Source organism: Colletotrichum fructicola (genome assembly GCF_000319635.2).
Source record: "Colletotrichum fructicola Nara gc5 chromosome Unknown KSG_Nara_v1_contig02, whole genome shotgun sequence".
Lineage (NCBI taxonomy): Eukaryota > Fungi > Ascomycota > Sordariomycetes > Glomerellales > Glomerellaceae > Colletotrichum > Colletotrichum fructicola.
This window is the reverse complement of record NW_027094052.1, coordinates 271,006-292,509: the sequence shown is the minus strand read 5'-3', so window position 1 is coordinate 292,509 and position 21,504 is coordinate 271,006. Positions and strand designations below refer to the sequence as shown.

At 49.7% G+C, this 21,504-nt stretch overlaps 7 protein-coding genes across 7 annotated transcripts; 3 read left to right on the top strand and 4 right to left on the bottom strand.

Moving 5' to 3' along the window:
- Positions 1 to 1,228: 1,228 nt before the first annotated feature.
- On the top strand, positions 1,229 to 2,524 carry Cel61a-2 (Polysaccharide monooxygenase Cel61a; the record flags this gene model as incomplete). Its single annotated transcript, XM_032031623.1, has 1 exon — positions 1,229 to 2,524. One exon carries the CDS (start codon positions 1,229 to 1,231, stop codon positions 2,522 to 2,524), a length of 1,296 nt encoding a protein of 431 aa, XP_031888959.1.
- Positions 2,525 to 4,440: 1,916 nt separating this feature from the next.
- CU (Cerato-ulmin) lies at positions 4,441 to 4,863 on the bottom strand (the record flags this gene model as incomplete). The annotated part of the gene is made up of 3 exons (XM_032031620.1): positions 4,441 to 4,482; positions 4,537 to 4,622; positions 4,680 to 4,863. The coding sequence occupies 3 exons, from the start codon at positions 4,861 to 4,863 to the stop codon at positions 4,441 to 4,443; spliced, it is 312 nt and encodes a 103-aa protein (XP_031888736.1).
- A 1,638-nt stretch (positions 4,864 to 6,501) lies between these two features.
- CGGC5_v002749 (UNC93-like protein) lies at positions 6,502 to 7,932 on the bottom strand (the record flags this gene model as incomplete). The annotated part of the gene is made up of 1 exon (XM_032031619.1): positions 6,502 to 7,932. The coding sequence occupies one exon, from the start codon at positions 7,930 to 7,932 to the stop codon at positions 6,502 to 6,504; it is 1,431 nt and encodes a 476-aa protein (XP_031888702.1).
- An 845-nt stretch (positions 7,933 to 8,777) lies between these two features.
- Positions 8,778 to 9,962, top strand: CGGC5_v002748 (Clavaminate synthase-like protein; the record flags this gene model as incomplete). The annotated part of the gene is made up of 1 exon (XM_032031618.1): positions 8,778 to 9,962. One exon carries the CDS (start codon positions 8,778 to 8,780, stop codon positions 9,960 to 9,962), a length of 1,185 nt encoding a protein of 394 aa, XP_031888739.1.
- A 218-nt stretch (positions 9,963 to 10,180) lies between these two features.
- Positions 10,181 to 11,966, bottom strand: dmoA-5 (Dimethyl-sulfide monooxygenase; the record flags this gene model as incomplete). The annotated part of the gene is made up of 6 exons (XM_032031617.1): positions 10,181 to 11,078; positions 11,139 to 11,251; positions 11,311 to 11,445; positions 11,498 to 11,589; positions 11,642 to 11,754; positions 11,809 to 11,966. 6 exons carry the CDS (start codon positions 11,964 to 11,966, stop codon positions 10,181 to 10,183), a joined length of 1,509 nt encoding a protein of 502 aa, XP_031888741.1.
- Positions 11,967 to 13,323: 1,357 nt separating this feature from the next.
- On the bottom strand, positions 13,324 to 14,758 carry FEN2-2 (Pantothenate transporter FEN2; the record flags this gene model as incomplete). The annotated part of the gene is made up of 8 exons (XM_066151031.1): positions 13,324 to 13,379; positions 13,440 to 13,454; positions 13,712 to 13,914; positions 13,980 to 14,019; positions 14,067 to 14,224; positions 14,287 to 14,350; positions 14,403 to 14,460; positions 14,522 to 14,758. The coding sequence occupies 8 exons, from the start codon at positions 14,756 to 14,758 to the stop codon at positions 13,324 to 13,326; spliced, it is 831 nt and encodes a 276-aa protein (XP_066009541.1).
- A 923-nt stretch (positions 14,759 to 15,681) lies between these two features.
- Positions 15,682 to 17,718, top strand: moxY-8 (FAD-binding monooxygenase moxY; the record flags this gene model as incomplete). The annotated part of the gene is made up of 6 exons (XM_066151030.1): positions 15,682 to 15,816; positions 15,869 to 15,973; positions 16,033 to 16,096; positions 16,163 to 17,137; positions 17,194 to 17,201; positions 17,260 to 17,718. 6 exons carry the CDS (start codon positions 15,682 to 15,684, stop codon positions 17,716 to 17,718), a joined length of 1,746 nt encoding a protein of 581 aa, XP_066009542.1.
- Between the last annotated feature and the right edge of the window lie 3,786 nt (positions 17,719 to 21,504).

Sequence of the window (21,504 nt, the reverse complement as noted above, 5' to 3'; positions counted from 1 at the left end):
GCTATCAAGACCGGTGGCTCGGAAGGAAACCTCGCTTGCGTCTGCTCCATAGTCGCTAACTTGTGATTGATCTCCTGCAATCAAGCGAAGACATGGTGATGGTTACCATCTCCCTTTTGGACTCACGAGACGGCAAGAATTCTTCTCCATTGCCCTGCCGAGGCTTCTGTTCCCATGGAAAAGAGGCGATTGGACATCGGCGTCTTTTGACAAGAGGTGACGTTGAGACATCTGGTTACACATCTCCTGACTATCGATCTTGACAAGAGGCTAGACTGTGGGATGACGCTAGTTGGGCGTGGTGACTGAGACGTTCTTACCGGACGTATTAGCCTAGATGTCTCAAGTGAAACTTTCGATGGCTTTTCTGGAGACTTTTCGGCTGTCTGGTTGGACGATGCATCGGTTCGCCTGGCCGACGCCCTTGTCGATGGACACCATGGGCCGCCCATCGCAAACAGTCCGCGGGGATGCAATAAGAAATAACTATTGTTTCTTCTTCCCAGTTCGTACGGAGAGAAATGGGCAAAGTCCTGTTGTCGAAGCAGCCCAGGTTGAGGTTTGGGTATCCTCTGGATCCACCATAAGTGCAGCCCGATTCCAACGTCATTCTTGCCAGCTCCAGAAAGCCACATGGTCGTGGTCTGGACGCGATGGCTTCCGTTGTTGCCGCCACAAATAGACGGTTGCGAATAGCTCCAAAACCTTGTAGCCTATTTTCCTTGGAATCTGCGCTTTACTAGTTCGTAGGGAAGCTCCCGAGTGGTCTCCGACCCGTCGTGGCGTGTTCTGAGGCTTCTCGGCCGCCTCTGGTTTCGGTAAATTCTCGTCAAAACACAAGTTTTTCGGCGCAGCCCGATGAGCCTTCGGAGAGTAATTTCACTCAGCTTTCTAAACGTTGCAGTGAATTTGACAAGTCATTCTGACGCCCGATGAGGGAGGCAACAGGCGCCTCACGTCTCCCTTTCGCGTACTTAAGACCACGTCAGGGGCCGTCAATCCTTGGGATGCTTGACTCACCTTATCCCTAGTTCGACCACGGTTGTTGAAGATCCGCAACTTGAAAGACTTTGCGAGTATAAGAACTGAAGATCGACCGCTTTATGGAAAGCATTCAAGTTAGGATATCACCATCCACAGTTCTCTAACCACTAGTCTTTCTTTACTAGCTTCGTCGATCACTTCTCACTGGACGTATTTCATCGTCATTCCATTCTTTCAAGACACCATGGGCATCCGTAAGACGTCCCGTATCGTAGCCGCACTGGCTTCAGTTGCATCCGTTGCCGCACACGGCCATGTAACGAACATCGTCATCAATGGCGTCTCCTACCGCAACTACATCCCAACACAAGATCCATACACCAACAACCCACCTCTGGTTGCCGGATGGTCCGCTGACCAGAAGGACAACGGTTTTGTCGACCCAAGCGCTTACAACGCACCCGATATTATCTGCCACAAACAAGCCGCCTCCGGCAAAGGTCGCATCACTGTAGCTGCCGGCGATACGATCCAGCTCCAATGGACCGAGTGGCCAGACAGTCATAAAGGCCCTGTCATGGACTTCCTGGCCAACTGCAACGGCCCATGCAATGCCATTGACAAAACAGCCCTCCGTTTCTTCAAGATCGACGGTGCCGGCCTCATCGACCCTCCTCAGCAAACCAACAAGTGGGCTGCGAGTGCCCTCATCGCTAACGGGAACGCGTGGCTCGTTCGCATCCCGTCCAATATTGCACCAGGCCACTATGTCCTCCGCCACGACATCATTGCTCTCCACAGCGCCGGCCAACAGAACGGAGCCCAGAGCTATCCCCAGTGCATCAACCTGGAGATCACGGGTGAAGGCACGTACAATCCCCCTGGAGTTCTAGGCACCGCGCTTTATGGGGCGAATGATCCTGGTATCTACTACAACATCTACCGTGACAATCTCAATAACTATGTCATCCCTGGGCCGGCAATCATCTCTGGTGGTGTCTCGATGGTACCGCAGAGCAGGATCGCGATCACTGCTTCCGCAAGCGCGACGCCGTATGGCACCACGGTTATTGCTTCATCTTCCCGGGCTGCGAGCAGTGCTGCTGCCTCTAGCTCTAAGATTACTACTAGCTCTTCCGTCAGCTCTTCTGCTTCCACTTCAGCATCGAGCAAGAACACCGGTAGCAGCAATCCGACAAGTACCATTGTCCGAACATCCACCTCGACACTGACGACCTTGAAAACCCTCACCAGCGTGACTCCAACTACCACCAAACCACCCTCAAACGGCGAGGTCACTCAGGGTCTGTACCAGCAATGCGGCGGCAATGGCTGGACCGGTCCGACGGCATGCCCAGCATACGCCGCTTGTTCCACCATGGACTCGTACTACGCACAGTGCAGACCTACGCCAGCTGCTGGTGGAGGTCAGCCTTTGTATGCGCAGTGTGGAGGAAACGGATACACCGGAGAGACTCGATGTGTGTCGGGGTCCCAGTGTACTGTTATCAACCCTTGGTATTCCCAGTGTCTGCCTTGAGCAAAGTGGTGGTTTGGCCTCACTCTTGCCTAGCAGGCATAGTATGCAAGAAGTTTAATGGTTTGGGTATTTTCGGAGCGCAGCGTGCAAGCATGGGAGGTTGTGTAGTCCTGGGAAGACTTTGGGATGTTTTGTTCTTGGTATAGTTAGTGCGTTGAGCACGGATAGTCTAAGTCGCAACTTTAATGGCTTATAATCTCTGAGTCTCTGCATTGAATCAGAATACTACGTAAACGTTCATGTATGCAGCCGTGCGAGTTGAACTTACTACTCAACGCCGAAAGGTTCCCCCACGGCCTAAGAAAAAGAGCGTTACGAATCTAGGAATTGATACTAGACATTAAGTCGTGATGTTGATATAAGTTGCGCTCGGCCAACACAAGTACACAATCTAACGCAGTGATGCAACAGTGTGAGATCGCCGATACATATTACATTTGGGGCTGCCACCCAAGTCAAAAGTGCTAGTGAACACGTGCTTCAAAAAGCAGACTCGGTTGTTGAGACTCAGTAGAAAGACTTTCAACACATATCATCCCCTGAAGCTGATCATCTGGCCAACCATGAATGCGGGGATGTAAGCGGCGGCGTCTTAGTGAAACCAATATGAATGAGACCTGAGGATAACTGAGTCGTACGAATCGAAACCTTACTTCGGACATCGGGCAGTAGGTTCCACAGGGCTTTGTTGTACCACCAGTCTCACAAAAGGAGTCACAGGCCACCCTGACTATTTAAGACCTCCGCACCTTTTAAGACGATGTGTTGGTCGTCGCTTTTTGTCAGTACATCACCTTCTTCGACATTAGTGAAAACTATCACTCAATTTTCTCAACTGAAACCAGAGTTGACTTGAACCAGAATGAAGCAACTCTTCCATCTACCTTTCTTGTTGATTCTCTTCGTGAGCTTTTCTTTTGGACAAACTCAAGAGAGCGCTTGCAGAATCGTGACAACGAACTACAATATTGGCGTAAGTCAGCATTTGAAATGACCAAAAGCGCAGCAAGACAGCGAAGACCTAATCTGAATACAGTTCAATGGCATCACACCATTGAGCCCTAATAAACAAGCTCTCTCACCTCCGACTCCATACTTCGAACTCGCCTACGAAGGCTTCGACATCAAGGCAGTGGCAGGCCCAAATGACGTCTCTGATAGAAAGTACTTGACATACGAAGGAACATCAGTGTCTAGCACACGAGCCATAAGGAGAGACTACAACGGATCTCGTGTCGAGAACTTCGATCTAGTTGGCTTCGACTACAAATGCATCCGGACGTTGTCCGAGCCAGAGCGGCGACCATGCAAAATCACAATCACTGGAGTATCTGTAAATGGCGACAATGTGTCTGAAAGTTGCACTGACGACTGGATGAGAGCGGATGCAAGTCTTTTACGATGCGACGTTAAGTGGATGAAGAATCTCAGGGGTATCAGGATTGCGAACTCGAGAGGAGGGTACCCCACCACCAATCCGTTTACTATGGTCACGGTCATGGGCAATCTCAACTTCACGGTACGAAGGAAGGAATGTTGAAAACTCTGAGATTGACATATTCTTTCACGCTTGATAGCTATGGGATATAGCTGCAAACCACTTGTCAAGTTACCTCTGGCGTTGATCCTGTTTGTCTACGAGGTGAGGAGGCGAAAGCCCGCGTCATTCGCCTTGTTCTTTCCATCTACATGTAAGCCGTCGTTTGAAACGCAAATCACTAGTGCACCAACTGAAAGAATATAAAGACGGGCTGCTATTGGTACGGAACAGAGCTTCGTTTACATAGTTCCATTTCGATCAAGAATTCCTCAAGTGAAGTGAAGTTACCACATCCATCTCAACCAGTACCTCCAGATCAAGACCAGTCAGCTGAGTGCTGCGCACTACTTGCCTATGAGCGTCGGATACGACTACTCTAAACGCCAACAGGAGTTTGGCAAAGAACGGCCTGTCCGAGCTGTTCGTTGTTAGACACGAACACAAAATCGGTTCAAGATTCGAAGTCACTTACCACAGGGAGAACGCAGCAACGAGCCCGCTGGCCACCAACCGCGCAGATCTTTCTGAAGTCGTTGGCAGAGGAGGGAACCGAAGTGGCTATGGATGATTAGGGTGCGGTTCAATTAATCAATATTAATATAGCTTTTAACTTACGGGAAGCACAATCAAGGTCAGCGACTCCGAGGACATCGGTCGCGCAGCACTGGGCACTGTCGTACAATCCAGAGCAAGGATCGTAGGGGGCAGGAGTAGAGCCGCCGCCGTTATGTCCGTCACCAGTAGGGGCAGCGACCGCAACGCTGGCGAAGATGGCAATGAGAGCGGTGGTGAACTGCATTTTGATGTTCTTAAAGAGTTCCTGGCGGAAGACTAAACGATTGGAGCTTGTAAGGCTGGTGTTTGACTGGAGGCTGGAGAGTTGAATGCTGATGCTGATGATAATAGATGTTTGGAAGGGATTTCGACCTCGGTTTATATACTTGGTTTACATATCATCAGTTGAAGACCAGTCCTGGCCGATGCAGTTCTTGCTTGCCTTGTTCAAGTCGATCCTGGACCTCATCGCGCCCGGCTACTGTGATCGGGAGACAACCTCCCCCGGCCCCCAAGGCAAAAGTCTCGCCACATCGTGAAGCATGCCACAATGGTCCCGGCCTCAAGGCAAACACATTCAACATTCAGAGTCACGATAGTATGCATACCGGCTATGCCGGACAGAGTGACCCATTTCCTATTTGGATGACATGGCTGCACGTTACAATATTGGCTTGGCTTCCCACTTTATTTGGGCTGGGCTTCAACTTCTAGCACCTGTCACATTCTTCCACTCAACACGAGTTGTTTGGAAGCACAGTATCCAGTAAGGCGCCACTAAAGATCTTGAATAGGATGGGAATCCTTCAAATCCCCGAAAAAAGCAAATTCCGAGCGAGTCCGTGACGCTACCGCGGAAGCAGCAATCTCGTCCCGTGTGGAGAAGAGCCAGGACCTGACCACGGGTGCAGCCGCTCCCGTGTATTTAGTGTTGTTTAATGCAACGTTCCCCGCCTTCAGCTGGAAGTGTGAGCGAATCAAGGCCGACAGTCATTTCAGCGCCAGCCTTCCACAGTGGGTAATTGACGGATACGACCCTACACTTACAGGCATACAGGCATGATCGTCGCTGCGCTGTTCCTCTCTGTGAGCAGACTTTTCACCCAGTCTCCAGTTCTGGGGCATCATATCATGAAGAATCTCAGGCCGCAAGCAACGACATGGGCTGCAGAAGCCCTTCGGCGTTTCTTTTTCCGACGGCTGGGAATCAAAAGGTTCTTGAAATTTACGTTACCTTGGCATTTGATTGAGGCCATATTCAGCCGAAAAGTCAGCGCGGCAGGATATGGCCATGCCAATCGATAACAGCTGAGGGAATGTCAGAACTGTATCTCTGCTGTGCCTGTTAATGCTCAAGTGGTTGCCGAGTGCCGGGTTCGAATGGGTGTTCTAGACTTCACCCGTAATGAAGCTGATTGGGCGTTCAACAATTTCGATAAATATCTCATTTCGCTGGCAATGATCGACGTCTTCCTTGCCCTTATTCAAGAGTAAGGCTTGAATATGACTATCCATTATCCACTCACATACATGACGCAAGGTGATGTCAGGGGTTGTTTGTAAGGGCTGAAACATGCAGCTTGAACAGTTGGCGATGCCAAAAAAGGCACTGCAGAGAGTTGCCTAGACCGCCGCGGCCAATAGAAGCTAGTCTGTCAACATGTCCAAGAGCAGTTTGCATCCCGGATAGAGCGTGGGTCTCGGAATGAAAGCAAACAAACATCCTGCAGGATCGAAGTATAACGTCAAAGCAATTAGACCACATCTCTACCCGCTCCAATACATACACGAGTAGTTCCACTGTCAGATCAGTAAACATTTGCAATCAACACCAAGGAGGTAAGGAGTTCGTATGCTGCATCAGCTTTCACCGGAATATGCACTATCGGCCCACCGACTCCGCCTCATCCCGTTTGCGGTCCAGTTTGTCGAACTTCCGTACAACCTGAAGGGTGGCAAAGTAGCTGAATGGCAAAGCGATGAACCAAAGACCCAGGTTGATGCTTGCCGTTGCAATGAGGGCGGTTGGCACGGCTTGAACACCGAAACCAACGGCAACCGCGGCCGTCTCAATACCCCGAAGTAAAGAGCTATACCGAATTTGGTCGCCAGGGGAGTCCGAGAGGTTGCCGATACACCAGTAAATGTAGTTTTCCACCATTCCGAGACTGATCCGCTCGAACATGTAGACGCCGAACCCTCGACCAAACTCGCCCTGAAGAGCCCAATCCAACACGGGAAGCGTAAATCGATACTCATTCTGGATGATGACGGCCCATATCCATGTCGCGCTATTGAGTGAGGCAATCAGGACATAAGTCGCGATGGCTCGCGTCTGTCGATTCTTAGTCCAGGGTAGGTCGACAAGAGATCCGCCCAGCCACGTCGCGAAGGTTCCCACAACTGCGGACATGAAGCTGCCCAGAGCTCTAGACCGGACGGTGAAGTAAGTGGCCAGGTAGGTGCCGGGATAGGCCTGTATCCATCCGAAGTACCAGAACAGGGGGATCAGGAGGACGATGGATCGACTCTTGAGCAGCTTCCACATTTGCTTGCTCTCTTCCCGCCAGTGAATTCCTCGCGGAGCTTCGATTGATGTACCGTCATCGCGTTTGACCTTCTCAGGATTCGACAAAAGGAGGCCGAAGAAGAAGCCCAAGCACTGAATCGCGATGAAGCCTAGATATGTTTGGTACCCAACTTTGCCTTTTTGGTTGACCTTGTGGTTGATGGCCAAGGATATCGCCCCTCCAATGATGTTACCAAAGTTTCGGAAGGTAAACCACGTCGCGATGTAGCGTCCTCGCTTGTGCTGTTCCGGATAGCCTGTACTTATGGCTCCTTCAACACTCCAAAAGAAGCCCGCACTCAGGCCACACGCAACTGAACCAAAGTAAACGAACCAGGTTGCGCCAGTTCTGTTGTTGACGTAGAGGCCGGCGGCATACAACGGATAGCCCAAGGAGCCTATCGCAAGCGTCCATCGGAACCCAATGATGTTCGTCATCCAAGGTCCAGCAAAGCAAGTTATTGTCATGAAGGCGTACAGAAGGGCATTGGCCGCATTGACGAGATTCGGACTCTGAGAGCCACCCACACCCAAGCCATTCATGGCGCTCCAGATGCCGGGAGCACTGAAGGCACATATGCCAACAACCAGAATCTGAAATAAGGTGCTTCTGAAGAACGGTATCGAGGATGGGGGCGTCGAGGGACCATCTTGACTGGGCTCCGAAAGATCCTGTCCAGTAGCAATAGTTGTAGTTGGTTCATTGGACTCAATAACGCCTTTCTGCACTGATTTGAGAGACATCGATTCGGGAGGTTCGAGTATGATCACGGTTGAAGAGATTAAATGGAATCTGTTCGAAGTTGTGACGATACAGATATCGAAGTTGTTGAAGAAGCGCCGACGCACCGCTTAACATCTTCTCAAGCAGGTGCCCATAATCACGTAACACGGCCAGAAATTGACATTATCGGTGTCTTGCTGGTATCGCTGCTTGTCATCCACGTGGTTGGTGATAAGAGATATCTAGCATCCAATAATTGGAGGGCTTGCGCCAGCTCTACAGGAATTGCGTGCTCCGGCTGGAGGGCCCGACCGATACCGATGATCGGCACCCCTCATCGGAGTGTGCACCAAGCCCATTCGGCTGGCAACTGTGATACCGAATGCGACCGAACCCCGCACAGAGGAGGTTCGCAGCAAATCCGCCGTCACTTCCTGATTGTACGATAAAGATAGACGTGAGTAGTTCTGATGATTCATCGCATAGTGTCACTTGTGAATGCTGCATGATGGTGGTTTATCGCCGGCTTCAAATCATGAAGGTTGAGTTGAGTTATCGAAGAACGTTCAAGATGGCGCCTGACCGGCTGATGCGTCCAACTGCTGATCCTGGATCCCAGAGCATTACTGGTGGTGTGTTGCGTCATATCAGAAGGATCCAACGATTTTGAACCCAAAGATAACGTGATTTTGGTTCCGAATACATGTCGCACGTGTGACAGCGTTTCATTATATAGAGGACCGCTGCCGGTTTCTCAGGGTAAATTTAAACGGCCAGTTTCCGTATCTTCACCCTCGCCAGTAGACTACGTGAAGTACTACCACTAATCTGCAAATTCGACCACCGAGCCCAGCCCCGCTACAGTATGGCAACAGCAATCACTCTGAACTCGGCATTGTTCGTTCCGAATGGCACTGCCGACCCTGAGTCACAAACAGTGGTGTTTGAGCCTTTTGAATTGCCAACAACCAACCAGAGGAATCTGGGAGCTCCTCACCCCGAAGGCACGGTGATCCCACTTGCCCTGCGGCCATCAAGTCACGACGATGATGTCGAACTGGAGGCGATAATCCAGACAGTGAAGTCGCTCCAGGCTCGCGGTGGGATTCTCACAGAGAAGCTTGCCCTTCATGGGACTCTGTTGTTCCGAGGCCTACCCATCCACAATGCCGAGGACTTCAGCAAGTTCGCCCATGCCTTCGGTTACAGGCCACATGAAATCATCGGCATTGTGGTGAACAGGCCCCTGCTGGCTCCTAACGTAGCTCCTGCGAACGAAGCACCCAAGGAGGTTTTGATTTACAACCACAACGAGTCGCCTCAGGTACCACACGCTCCGGAGTACATCTTCTTTTACAACCACAAGGCTCCTGAAAGAGGGGGGGAAACCCCGATTTCATCTTCGCTCGAACTTTTCAATCGCGCTAAGGATGAGATTCCGGAGTTCATCGCCGAGATCACCGAGAAGGGGATTCTCAGCCGAGTCACGTACAAGTTCGACCGTCAATACGAGGGAGGATCAACGCTTAAGCAGGCCTTCGGCAAAGAGTTTCAGGAAGGAGATGATGATTCCACCAAAAAGGTCAAAATTGAGGCTCAGATTTCCCGGTACGGTCGTGGCGAGCATACTACATGGGAGTGGATAGAAGATGGCGTTGTTTTGACCCACCGGCTTCCAGCAGTACGCACGCAGCCCGGCACAAATCTGCCGACTCTGTTCACAGGTTTGGCAGCGTATTGGAAGAATGCGCAAGGAGGCAACGGGTCTAGGAAAGAGGTGACCAAACAGCTGTATGGTGACGGCACTCCCATTCCAGAGAAGTATCTGGAACATTTGTCGAAGATTACGGATGAGATTCGTGTGCTTCACAAGTGGCAGCGAGGCGACATTCTTGTTTACGACAACATCATTGCTCAGCATGGAAGGCAGCCTTGGGAGGGCGAGCAATCAGATCGTGTGGTTCTAGCCAGTCTATTTGATGGTCACAGCGTTCCTGGTGCGTACAACGATAAGAGTTGGGCCCAGGTTGTCCAGGCACTTGAAGGATAAGAACGAAGTCAATGGCCCACTCTCTCAGTGTGTTGCTAGTTTGAAGTAGAATACGATGTCTTACCTTGTCTCAGACAGGCCGCCCGTTTAACATCGGTACATCAGCAACGTCTTCAGTCTAGCTGTTCCTAATAATAAACTGCCACTAAATTGCCCGAAAGTGATGAGTTCTGCATCCTGAAGGATTGAGAAGTAAATTGGCTTGCGATCTTAACATGCTAATCATGACTGCTGAACTTATACTTGTAGCCTGGATGAGATGCTCTTAGCTTGGGGTCCCCAGGGGTCGCGTATAAGTTCTCCCTTGCGGTCCCTCCAGGGACTGCGTAATCCCCATTCCCCAACCATCCCCTTGCTTCGAGCTCAGGAATGAGGTATTCTATCACGTCTGCCCAGGCGCCAGGAACAACAACATGTCCGATGTTAAAGCCATCAACATCAGCAACCGTGATCCACTTTTCCAGCTCATCAGCCACAGTCTTGCCGCTGCCAACCTTGAAGTTCCCACTCCCCCCTATGGATTGGAATTCGGCTAGAATTCGCGGTGTCCACCTCTCATATCCCTGTGGCCGAGACAGGAGACGTTCCCGCTGCTGCGGTGTGAGCTTTGCCATCAGGGGGTGATTGGGTTCCGTGGGAAATTCTTCGTCAAGAGGGAATTCGCTGACATCAATGCCAGAGATGCCGCCGAGAAGTGCGAGGCCTCCGTCACCAATTGCGTACTTCTTGTATCGTTCGTACTTCTCCTGAGCCTCCTCATCTGTAGCACCGAGAATCGGGGTAAACTGAATGAAGAATTTGATGTCGTATGGATCTCGGCCCTGTGCAGCGGCGAGGTCTCGGGTCTTCTTGATCTTGCCCGCAAGAAATGCCGGGTTGGGGCCGCCGATGAATATGCACTCTGCGTGCTTTGCAGCAAATGCTGACCCAGCCGGCGACATGCCAGCTTGGAAAAGAAGAGGGGTTCTCTGAGGACTGGGATCGACCTGATGAGCACTCTCGGATTTGAAAAACCGTCCTTGGTGCACGATCTTCTTGACTTTAGAAGGATCAGTAAACGTAGATGTTTTGGAGTCTTTGACCACAGCATCATCTGCCCATGACCCCTCCCAGAGTCTAATTATCATGTTAGCTGGCAAACAATATCTGCACATGACCGTGAGCACGTTTACTTACTTATAAACTAGGCTTAAATACTCATCCGCCATCTCATAACGAAGGTCATGTTCCGGAAGCTTTTCCAGGCCCATAGCTCGGGCAGCATTGTCACTCCAGGAGGTGACAATGTTCTGCGTGTTCTCTGTCAATAATTATGTCAAAAGTGGCTTGTGCTTTGCGACAACCTTACCCACGCAATTCTGCCTTCAGTGACATGATCCAAGGTCGAAAATCTTTTGGCCAGAATGAACGGGGGCTCAAAAGTGGTGCATGCTGTGACGCCGAAAGCGAGGCTCTTGGTGACAGCAGCCATAGCCGAGATGACCTTTTCTGCGTCAGTTGATGGTTGAGAGGCTCCGAGTTGAGACGTAACTTACCACGAATGGATCATAAAGTGGCCATTGGGTTCCCGATCTAATGGCAGGGGCATGGCTCTTCTGGTACACATCGTGGCTTCCGAAGTTGTCGGCTTTCACAGATGAGCTACCCGGCTTAAGGAAGCACATGGAATTTTGACATACCTAAGAATAAAGCGTTGAACTTGCCCTTCTCAAGGAGCTGCGCTAACTCGATCCAGTAGGGCAAGCGATTTTTGTGTGAGCTCTTGTCTTCTGGGTTCTGCCACTGTCCTATGCTTTCAGTACTAGTGAGTATAACCAACTGACAGACCACTCAACCATCCGCGTACCTGATATGTCCAACGCCGTTCATATCAAACGCGTTTAAAAGGATTCTCTTCTGTTTTCCGTTTATGTAATATCCGTATCTTCGCTCCCCATCAATCTTGCCCTTGAGAAGATCGATTGACGTGGCTTCTGCTGGGTGGAGAGGGGTGTCCGGCGCCATTATGTCTCGGTGAAGCTGATGGGTTGAAGTAACTGTCAATAAGCTTACTCAGCAATGAGTTGACTACAATTTTGAAGGAACCAAAATTGCTGCTCTTGTACTTGGGATATAACGAAATCTCGCGAAAGTGAAAAGGAAGAGATCTAGTAGGAGTCGCGGACGACGTTGGCACCGAACGACTGGAGGTGACGTAGACCTCCTAGAGATAGAAGAAGAACCTGTACTAATCTTCGAGTATGTGTGCTGATTTCAAGAATGCCCCGTCTGCTGGCATTGAAAAAGCTTGCGTGATTGATCCTTTGGATGTGGGATGTTTTGTTCAATTGCGCCATTGATAAGTGAATCCAAACCCCTCCGATTCGCTGTAGTGCATCTAGCACGCAATTGTATGCACTCCGCACGAATGTGCCATCCTAAGGTGCATCAAAACAAGCCATACGAGTAACCTGATCATCAATTCTGGCAACGAATTCTGATGAAACGGAATTGCGACATCGGAGTCATGACGGAACTTATCCCGTAAGGCCAAGTGATCGTTGCAAATGGAGATTGATTACGTCTTGGACGAATTCAAGCAGCCTATTTTGCGAAAATGTTGTACAGATTATACTTGCGCAATGCGGAGGGAGGACTTCCCGTATTCTCGCTGTCGTCGTCGTCGTCTTTGTTCCGGCCGAACAGCAAAGGTAAAAGCGTATGCTTCGACTAATGTATGGAGGTCTTGTCACTTCGTACATAGTGATTGGACGCGATGAGCTTTTGCGCAATTGATAAAGCTTTACTTCCAGGGCTACTACGCGCATCTGGTCCATTTGCGTGGATTTCGATTGGGAGGATACAAAGGCTCCGCCAACTAACACCAGAAAAAGCTGGTCGTGGCTCTGAGGAGATCCATCTAGACCTCTCGGCTCGTAGAAACATCGTCTATGTAGACGAATAACTTGTAGGGCCCTCTGCGTTCTGTTGACGACGCCGATTTCTCGCCGAGTACCAAACCACGAAACAAGTCCATGAAAAGTATGTCACCTGCATGACTGCCTCCATGATATAACCCCTGAAAAAGCGAGGAGCTTCAACCGTTGGAAACGCCACGATAGGAACCCATGTTCCGAAGGCTGTACTGATTGCTAGCATGGAACTGACGACAAAGGCTCGTTCTTCAGCATCGCCGGCGCAAGCAAGATTCGCCAGACTGTAGTTAATGGGAGAGAGGGAGACCTCGATGTAACTAATTGCCACCGCGAACCACTTGAAACCAAATGAAGTGTGATCGTAAACTATCCAAGCAAATTTGGATATGAAATGAAGCAGGCTGACGGCTCCAATCAAGGGAGCGATTGCTTTCTGCCCACCCTTATCAATTGTCCATGAGAACCCGAGAATGAATAAGATCCCGATGCTTGGACTGATTGCCTAGAGATACAAATCAATGAGTTGCAATGGTAGTTTACGCCAGGGGGTTTCGGGACTCACGGTGAAGTTGTTGACCTGTGCCACAGAATATTGTTCGTTGCTTCGCAGCCACAGAGTTGGGCTCCCTGTGACCATACTTTCATAACCCATCAGCCACACCACATTCCAAGGGACGAGCACCCAAAAGTGCCATCTGCCGAGGAATCTTTTGACGGAAAGCCAAGATAAGCTCAGTCCCTCAGGATCGAATCGACCTTCAAGAATCATTCTTCGTTTCGCCAAGGCAAACTCTTCGTCTGTGAAGTACCATCTTTTCCCATCTTTTGGCGTACCTGGGAAGGTAATTGCCCCCCATGCGGCAATCGGGAAAGTCATGATCGACGCAACAATGTACATCCATCTCCACCCCGGAAGACCCAGAGCGCCATCTAAGGATTGATAGACGCGAGAAGCAAGAAGGCCGGTTGTCATCGTGCCGACACCGCTTGACACGTAGAATATTCCAGCTCGGCGCATAAGCTCGTCGCCTCGATACCTGTAGCCTGAGTTTCAGAAGGTCGCCCTAAAAGAGCCTGGAGGTTGGTAGCAGGTGTGACTTACCAACTTCCGAGAACATAATGTATCGAGCAGAAGTAAGGTCCTTGTTGAATTAGCCGTCATCGTTGTCCGCGATACCATTTAACACACCTTCAAGAAGACCAACTAAGAGGCGATAGCCTGCCAGCTCTGCGAAGCTGTTTGCACGGTAGCACAACAATGTAAATATCCCCCAAATTGTCATCGAAATCGGAATTACATATTGAGCAGGATACTTAGTGACCAGGAGCGTTGCTGGTATCATAGATCTGTATTCCCGATCAGGAATCTGCATACAAGAGATTTGTAGAAGGGAATGAAGGCAACATACACGCAGTACCCCACGCTGAAGATGGACCCCAATTGCACCAATTCATTGCCCAAGAGCTCGAGATCTTGCCTGGTGTTGAGTCATCTTAAGCTTTCAATAGGATGATTACCGCTTACCTTCTCGCATGCCACTGATGTACGCATTGGTCAGGATTCCTCTGTCGATGTACAAAATCTGTTGTTATGATTAGCAAGAAACTCAACCCAGACAAATCACTTGACAATCAACTGCATACCCAGAAGCCCACGAAAGCATATGTCAAAATGAGAAAGTCAAGCTTCAGTATCACTCTTCGCTCCAAGGGTCCATCGTTTCTGTCAAACCAGGCAAAGAATGACTTTTTGCTGAAGTTTCGGTTCGGCCGGTGTTCCTCGGGGGGACCATCCGTATCTTCTTGTCGATCCGCGTCGCGTGCGTTCTCTGGTCGGTATTTTGCTGCTACGTCAACACCATAGCTCTGTTTCTCTGCCATGGCTCGCATCTGCAGAAATTATAATACAACGCAACGCTTTTCTGAGAACAGAGTGACGAAAGAGTATTGTCAACTTTTGTGTCTTGCATGGGCTAGATCAGCTGCTGATCGAACTTGGAGACCTGGTTATTTGATCCTCAATACTTGATCACTGAACCCGTCCCGAGGACCTGGCAAAGAGCACACGCTCCTGCCCAACCCAAAAGGCCAAATCAGGATTCTCGCAAGAATTCCGATACCGCAATCACATTCTGTTGCGCAAAGAACACCCAGAATGGCGCAATGGGATGTTCCCTCTTGCCCGTAGCGGTTACCCAAGAGGGCTTCTGAATCTTCAGCAACGTTGTGTCTGAGGCTAAGACATGATGACCGTTATTTCCGGGTACCAACAGCTGAGCACGTGGGGGCCACGTCGTTGACGCGATCACACCCATGTTAAAATTGTTGCCTCTTACCAGTGATAAATCAATCTGCAGTAAAGCAAGCCAACCAGGGTGAATACGGACAATTTTCCAAATTGTGTCATCATCCTTGCTGGTTCACACCTTATCTGAACCTCCTGTCTTGTCTTGTGTGATGTGGAGCCGGTATGTCGCAATGAGTATCGCTCTTTGGATAATATGATCACCATAGGTTGGTGCCGAGGCTACTAGCGCGAATGGAATGCGTCCAAGACTGGTTGTCATTGTATTGCTCAATTTCTCGTAAGTCCATCTGCAAGCTTATCATGTTCCCTGCGGTCAAGTCATCTCCAGCGACGGCTGTCATCCACGGGTCTTGGAAAGATGACGCCTTTCGGTCAGAACCACAGTTCTACTCTACCTAAGGTACTAATGGCAGTACGGAAGTTGAGTGGCAAAAGCTTCTTGAGAGTAAACGTGTTTTCTCATACGACACAATAAGCATCTTTCTTGGAGCGGACCATGGCACGGATGGAGATACCCAGTGACACGGAAGAGCAGGCGAGCCCGTCAGTCAACAGTGATAACGAGCCGTCAAGAGAGAGTACCAAATATTTCCCAAAGAACAGACCTTGGGAGCCTTTTCGTTCTGTTAAGGTTTTATTACGTGGCGTTCGAACATCTTAATGCCGTTGCTGACTCGAGATAGATCATCATTGTGGGGGCTGGCATTGGAGGCATAGCGTCTGCCGTTCTCTTGTCCCATAAGGTGAAGAATTCGACAATCGAAGTCTACGAGCGACAAAGTAGAGTGGTGAGACTGTCACCTCAATGACTGATTACTTCCGAGCCCCCTTCTAACTCTAGATCCAGGGAGGAACATGGGCTGCGAACGTGTATCCGGGAGTTCGATGCGATGTGCCTTCTCATGCCTATCGTGAGTTTCCTCTTTCGCATTTGACTCTCCCGAAATTGTTTCCGACTCGTTAGCTTGATACCGCAGAACTGAGCTGCGAACCGAACACAAATTGGTCCGAATACTACCCCAAAGGCGCGGAGATCCAGGCATATTACGAGCAGGTTGTAAGCAAGCACGCCTTAGACGATTCGGTCCACCTCGAACACGAGATTGTCAAGGCGACTTGGCTTTCAGAAGCATCTCAGTGGGCCGTTAAGATTCGCGACTTGAGAAGCGGGGATGTGTTCGTCAACACAGCGGAGTTTCTCGTGAACGCGCAAGGTCGCATCAGCAACCCAAAGTTCCCCAAAATTCCCGGACTTCAAAACATCTTCCGAGGAAAGGTCGTCCATACTTCACGGTGGCCTGAAGGTTTCAAAATTACAGGAAAGAGGGTGGCTGTGATTGGAAATGGCGCCTCCGGTCAGCAGATCTTGCCAAATATCCTCCCTGAAGTTTCTCATATCGACCATTACGTTCGCACCAAAACGTGGGTTACTCCAACTTTCGCTGGAAAGCTTCATGAGGCAACAGCAAATGCTCCTGGGGGTCCAAAGTACACTGATGAGGAGAGACAACGCTTTCAAGAAGATCCAGCCTACTATCTTGAGCATCGCAGAGCTTTCGAGACAAAGTTTCACAATCGTTTTGCGGCAGATGTTATCGGAAGCAAAGAAAATGCCGAGCTACGGGAAAATATTATCAAATGTATGAGGGAGCGGCTCAACGGGGACGAAGACTGGCTTCAGAGAGTCCTCCCTGACTATGCGCCGGGATGCAAACGGTTGACCCCCGCGCCGGGTTACCTAGAAGGGCTACAGTCGGAGAAGGTGGACTATGTGACGGATTCCATTGCGTCTGTCGATGAAACAGACATCGTTACAACCGGTGGCAAGCGACGAGAGGTGGACATGATCATCGCAGCAACGGGATTTGATACGACCTATTCTTCGGCATTCCCCCTGGTCGGGAATGATGGCATCGATCTGCGCGAGAAATGGGCACGGATGGCAAAATTGGGTATCCAGAGACGTACCTGGGCATCATGGCACCAGGATTCCCAAAGTACTTCACAGTTCTGCAGGTACGGTCAGCATAAGGATGGTAAAAAGGAATGCTGGGCTGACATAACATACCTCTAGGCCCAAGGCAACGCTCGCGGGGGGACCGTACCACTGCAGATTGATGTTGCAGCCACCTACATCGCAAAGTGCATCCGCAAGGTTCAAACTCAGAGCTATGCTTCCCTCGATCCACGCGAGGAAGCTGCACGGGATTTCAACGACATAGCCAACGGCTACTTCGACAACAAGGTGACGACTGATAAGTGCAATAGCTGGTTCAAGCAGGGAGCCGGCGCGACTCACGTGCTTATCGCGTGGCCGGGAACATTCCATCACCGCGCCGACATTCTTCGCGACCCCAGATGGGAGGACTTCCAGTTCATCCGGAGGCCTGGGGCTGAGAAGAATCGTTTCGAGTACTTCGGCAACGGGCTGACAGCCAGAGAAGTGAGGATAGATGAGGAGGATATTACAGGCTATTTAAGGGAGATTGGAAAGATCGATATCGCGACACTACATGAAGCTTGGAACACGTAGCCTCATCTCACCAATGTCTCCCTTGGATGCTCGCCCGGTTAGCACCGAATTCGTACCCGCTGTGGAGACCGGCGACGAGGAAGAAGTTAAGGCATTTGAAGTGTTGCTAAGATGTCCGAGGTGAGAGCTTCTCATTTTGACAATGTGCATTCTTAATACTTATGGTCCCAAAAAGACACTCTTCCACTTTTCCAATGTCTCGCCTTTGAGCGAGCTCACCGAATCGCCAACAGTGCCGTATGGGCCCCTCCAAGCTCCCTTGAATCCCAGCCAGCCATTCTCCAAGGCCTCGCCAAGGCTTATTGCTTGCCTGCTGTCAATCTCATCTGTATGAGAAGCCTTCACATATTCGATATGGGTCTCACCCCATTGCTCGTACCATACTTTAAGGCCCGCAATGCTTTCATCGACCATAAGTCTTGCGCCAGTGGCCACTGGAACACCACAGAATAGGTTGTCATAGAACGGCATCATGTCGCTCCGATCTGGCGACCAAATATCCCGATAAACGTGATGGCTGCGACCGACAGATACAGTGCCACGTCCTATGTGAACTTTCTTCGCATCTTGATAAGACTGAAAGGGATCTGCCAAATATTGATAGTAGCAATAGATACCCTCTCTACTTGTCGCCAGGTTTTGAAAGGTGCCTGAAAGTTTCTTCTCTTTTGAAGGAACTTTCCATGTCTCTTCGGACGTCCACCCAGAAAACAAGCCGATGTAGTCCACGACAGTCCATTCCGGATCGACGTACTGTTCAGTCTCAGTGGCAGTGCGGGTATAACCGGTGATCAGGTATCGGAAGTCTCTGTCCCTATTTTGAAAGAAGCGACGTAATCCAATTCTCGTTGGGTGTAATGGCTCATCTAATATGACGTTTGAAAGCGCATATGCCAGTCGAATGGAAGCAAGCCAGATTCTTTTGATTTCAATCGGGATATCGTGCAATGCTTCATGGATGCCACTTGACGGGTAGGCCCCACGGCTCGTTTGGGGTACCTGATATCTCTCTTGCTCCCTTTGGATGACTTCTGCTGTGAGTTCGCTGGAAAACCCAAGTTCTGGCATTGCAGTAATGAGACGATCCAGGAGATCTCGTGGAGAATCGTGTTTCCTCAGATACATTGAAAGTCGAGGGGAAGATGTGTAGTATTTGAGCAACACATATCGACCAAACACCTCGGCTAATAGATGAGCTTCCTTCTGAAGGGCCCCGATGATTTCATCACCAAAGATGCTTGAAATAATCTCGCTTGCAGAAACTCGAAGCTTGCAGCCAATATCACGGCCATTGAGGTGTTTGGACGGGACGCCGTATTGCAATGAATATGTGGACTTGGTTTGCAACATCCCTTTGAAAGACCCAGGTCCATCAACCATGAAACGAACTTGATAGGAGTTCTTGCCTTGGTCATAGTTCTGCGCAACTATCCCATGGCCTTCTTGTTGTCTGTCGAAAATCTCTGCACGTATTCCGAAAATCATGTCGCACAGAACGTATGCCCAAAGGCAGGAGAACCCACCGGATACTTCAACTGCTTGGGTTTCTCCCCGTTTGATTGCTCCGATTGTAAGGAGGAATCCTGCAATTTTCCTTGCGTCATTTGCCTCATCCTCGAACTCCCTGCCAACTGGCCAACGGTCACGGGGGCCAAAGCCTTTGGCGAACCCTAGAATCTTGACGAGCTGGTTCACCCTGACACCAAATCCAGTTGCGGTAAGGATGCTTGAGCAAATCTCCGAATACACCCGCCATTGTGAAAAGGATGGTATAAGCTCAGCAGGGCTGCCTGTCAACTTTGCAAGGTCAAAAAGCACTGCTGCCCCAAAGTCAACCGAGAAACCTTCCGCCAGTGCTGCAGCGATTGCGACACTAGAGGCACCTTCGGATGTTTTTGGCAACTCGCGAAGAATGTGTCTGACCCCAATCCCGAACCAAAGAACATCCCCGAAGGTGCTGTAGGCTTTGGTCTTTAGTAAAGCATCATGGATAGCCTTTTCCCCCCTAATGCCGATAGGAATCAGGGAAAAGATTCCTTGACAGACCACTGCAGTCAGCGGCTCCAGACCAGCACGAGAGAGTCGTGCCAAAATCGCCATCGATGTTTGGACAGTGGTGTTCGAGAGAGCGACCCAGTCCACGGAGCCTTGCTGTGCAAAGCTAGGGTCTGACTGGAGCGGAACTAAAGATATGACTTGGTTATAAATTCAGAACCGAATTGTATTTAAACTTGAATTACAGCCTGGAAACGATGGGGCATGATTCAGAAACTGAAGTAAGAGAGCTTATGCTACCCCGCAGTCATGTGGCTATTTATTGCCGGGCCAAGAGCTCAGTGCCGGCCCTGATTGGGTGTCGTCGATATCGTGTCATATGCGCGAGGCTGCCTTTTCCAAGAAGCTGGTTGGCTCGTGTGAGGTCGTGTCTAAGATATCATGCATATTTCAGTCACAGCCTTCGAGATCTACCAAGGAACATATATATGTATATGTCCATGAACACCTTGAAGTGTAAAATGTGAATAACAAACTTACTTCAATATTTACATCTGATAGCATCAGTCAAAGTTCTATCGCAGCTTTTCATTTCACAATTGACTTCACGATACTAACCCAACAAACTAACTAACTGTGGATCAATTACCAAAGAGGCTTTCCAAACCTATCTTTGAGTAGAATTGCACCGCTTTGTTCTCACTGTCTCAAACCATAGCCATTTCAGCTCATTTACTCATTGCAAGTCATTTGAGCTTCTTTGAGTACAAAACTAAGGCCTCACATAGATGTATTCACTCTGAAAAAGGACTCCTGAGCGTGTACAATAGTCCTACGAGGATCAATCTCATTGAATCGAACCGTTTCTTCCTGAAAATAGCGCATGAAATGAGTAAAGGCTGAAGCTACAACATATCAAAACATGAAGTGGCTAATAAGATGTCATCCTGCAGATCATATTACAGCAGCTTTCGATACAAGGGGAGTCGTATGATAGTAGGCTTGGGACCTGGCCACTATCTGTACGCGATTAAAAACCTCCTATGAGCGCCGTCTACCTCAACAATCACCTAGGAACGACGGAAAACCCTTTAATATTCGGCCAAGATCGTCGATGTAAACAGCCAGAGTTCAGGAAAGTCGAAGCCTGTTAATCTCCATCAGTTCATCATCTAACTTCATATAAGACACCAAACAGGTTTTGGATTTGATCGGTTTCAGGGACGGGAAGGCAACTAAGTTGAAGTCAATGCATCATACAAGAGCATGGTTGTCAAGATCTAAGGGCTGTGGTTGTGGCGGTGACGCAAAGCATGGTGGTCATCGTATCAAATCTCAGCGCTTTTGAGATTGAGACGAATGCCAGAAATTCGTCAGGACTCCGCATGTTGCATGCAGAGCTGGGCCATTCCGTCAAGATGCTTTCATGACAGGTAATGACTCCTCACGTTCTTGCAAGTGGAAATAATGCCACCGCTGTGGGGAGTTGTGGAGAGAATATCCAGTCTATGACACTCCAGAAATGCTGCGCTATGAACAAACCCATTGATCTTGTAAGATCACGATCCTTGACAGAGATTTGATGCTGTCATGGTCCGTTGTCGCCTCTTCCTAGCTCGAGAAATAAGAAATGTTTGCCCGAGAGGGAGAACATCGTTGGATGAGACCCTCCGGAAACGTCTCCGCTTCAAAACATCCAACGGGCCGAGGCCAAGCCAAATAAACGAGTCTGACTCGCAGCCTGGGGGTTGGTATCCAAAAGATCGGGATCGGGAGCCGCATGGTGATGGA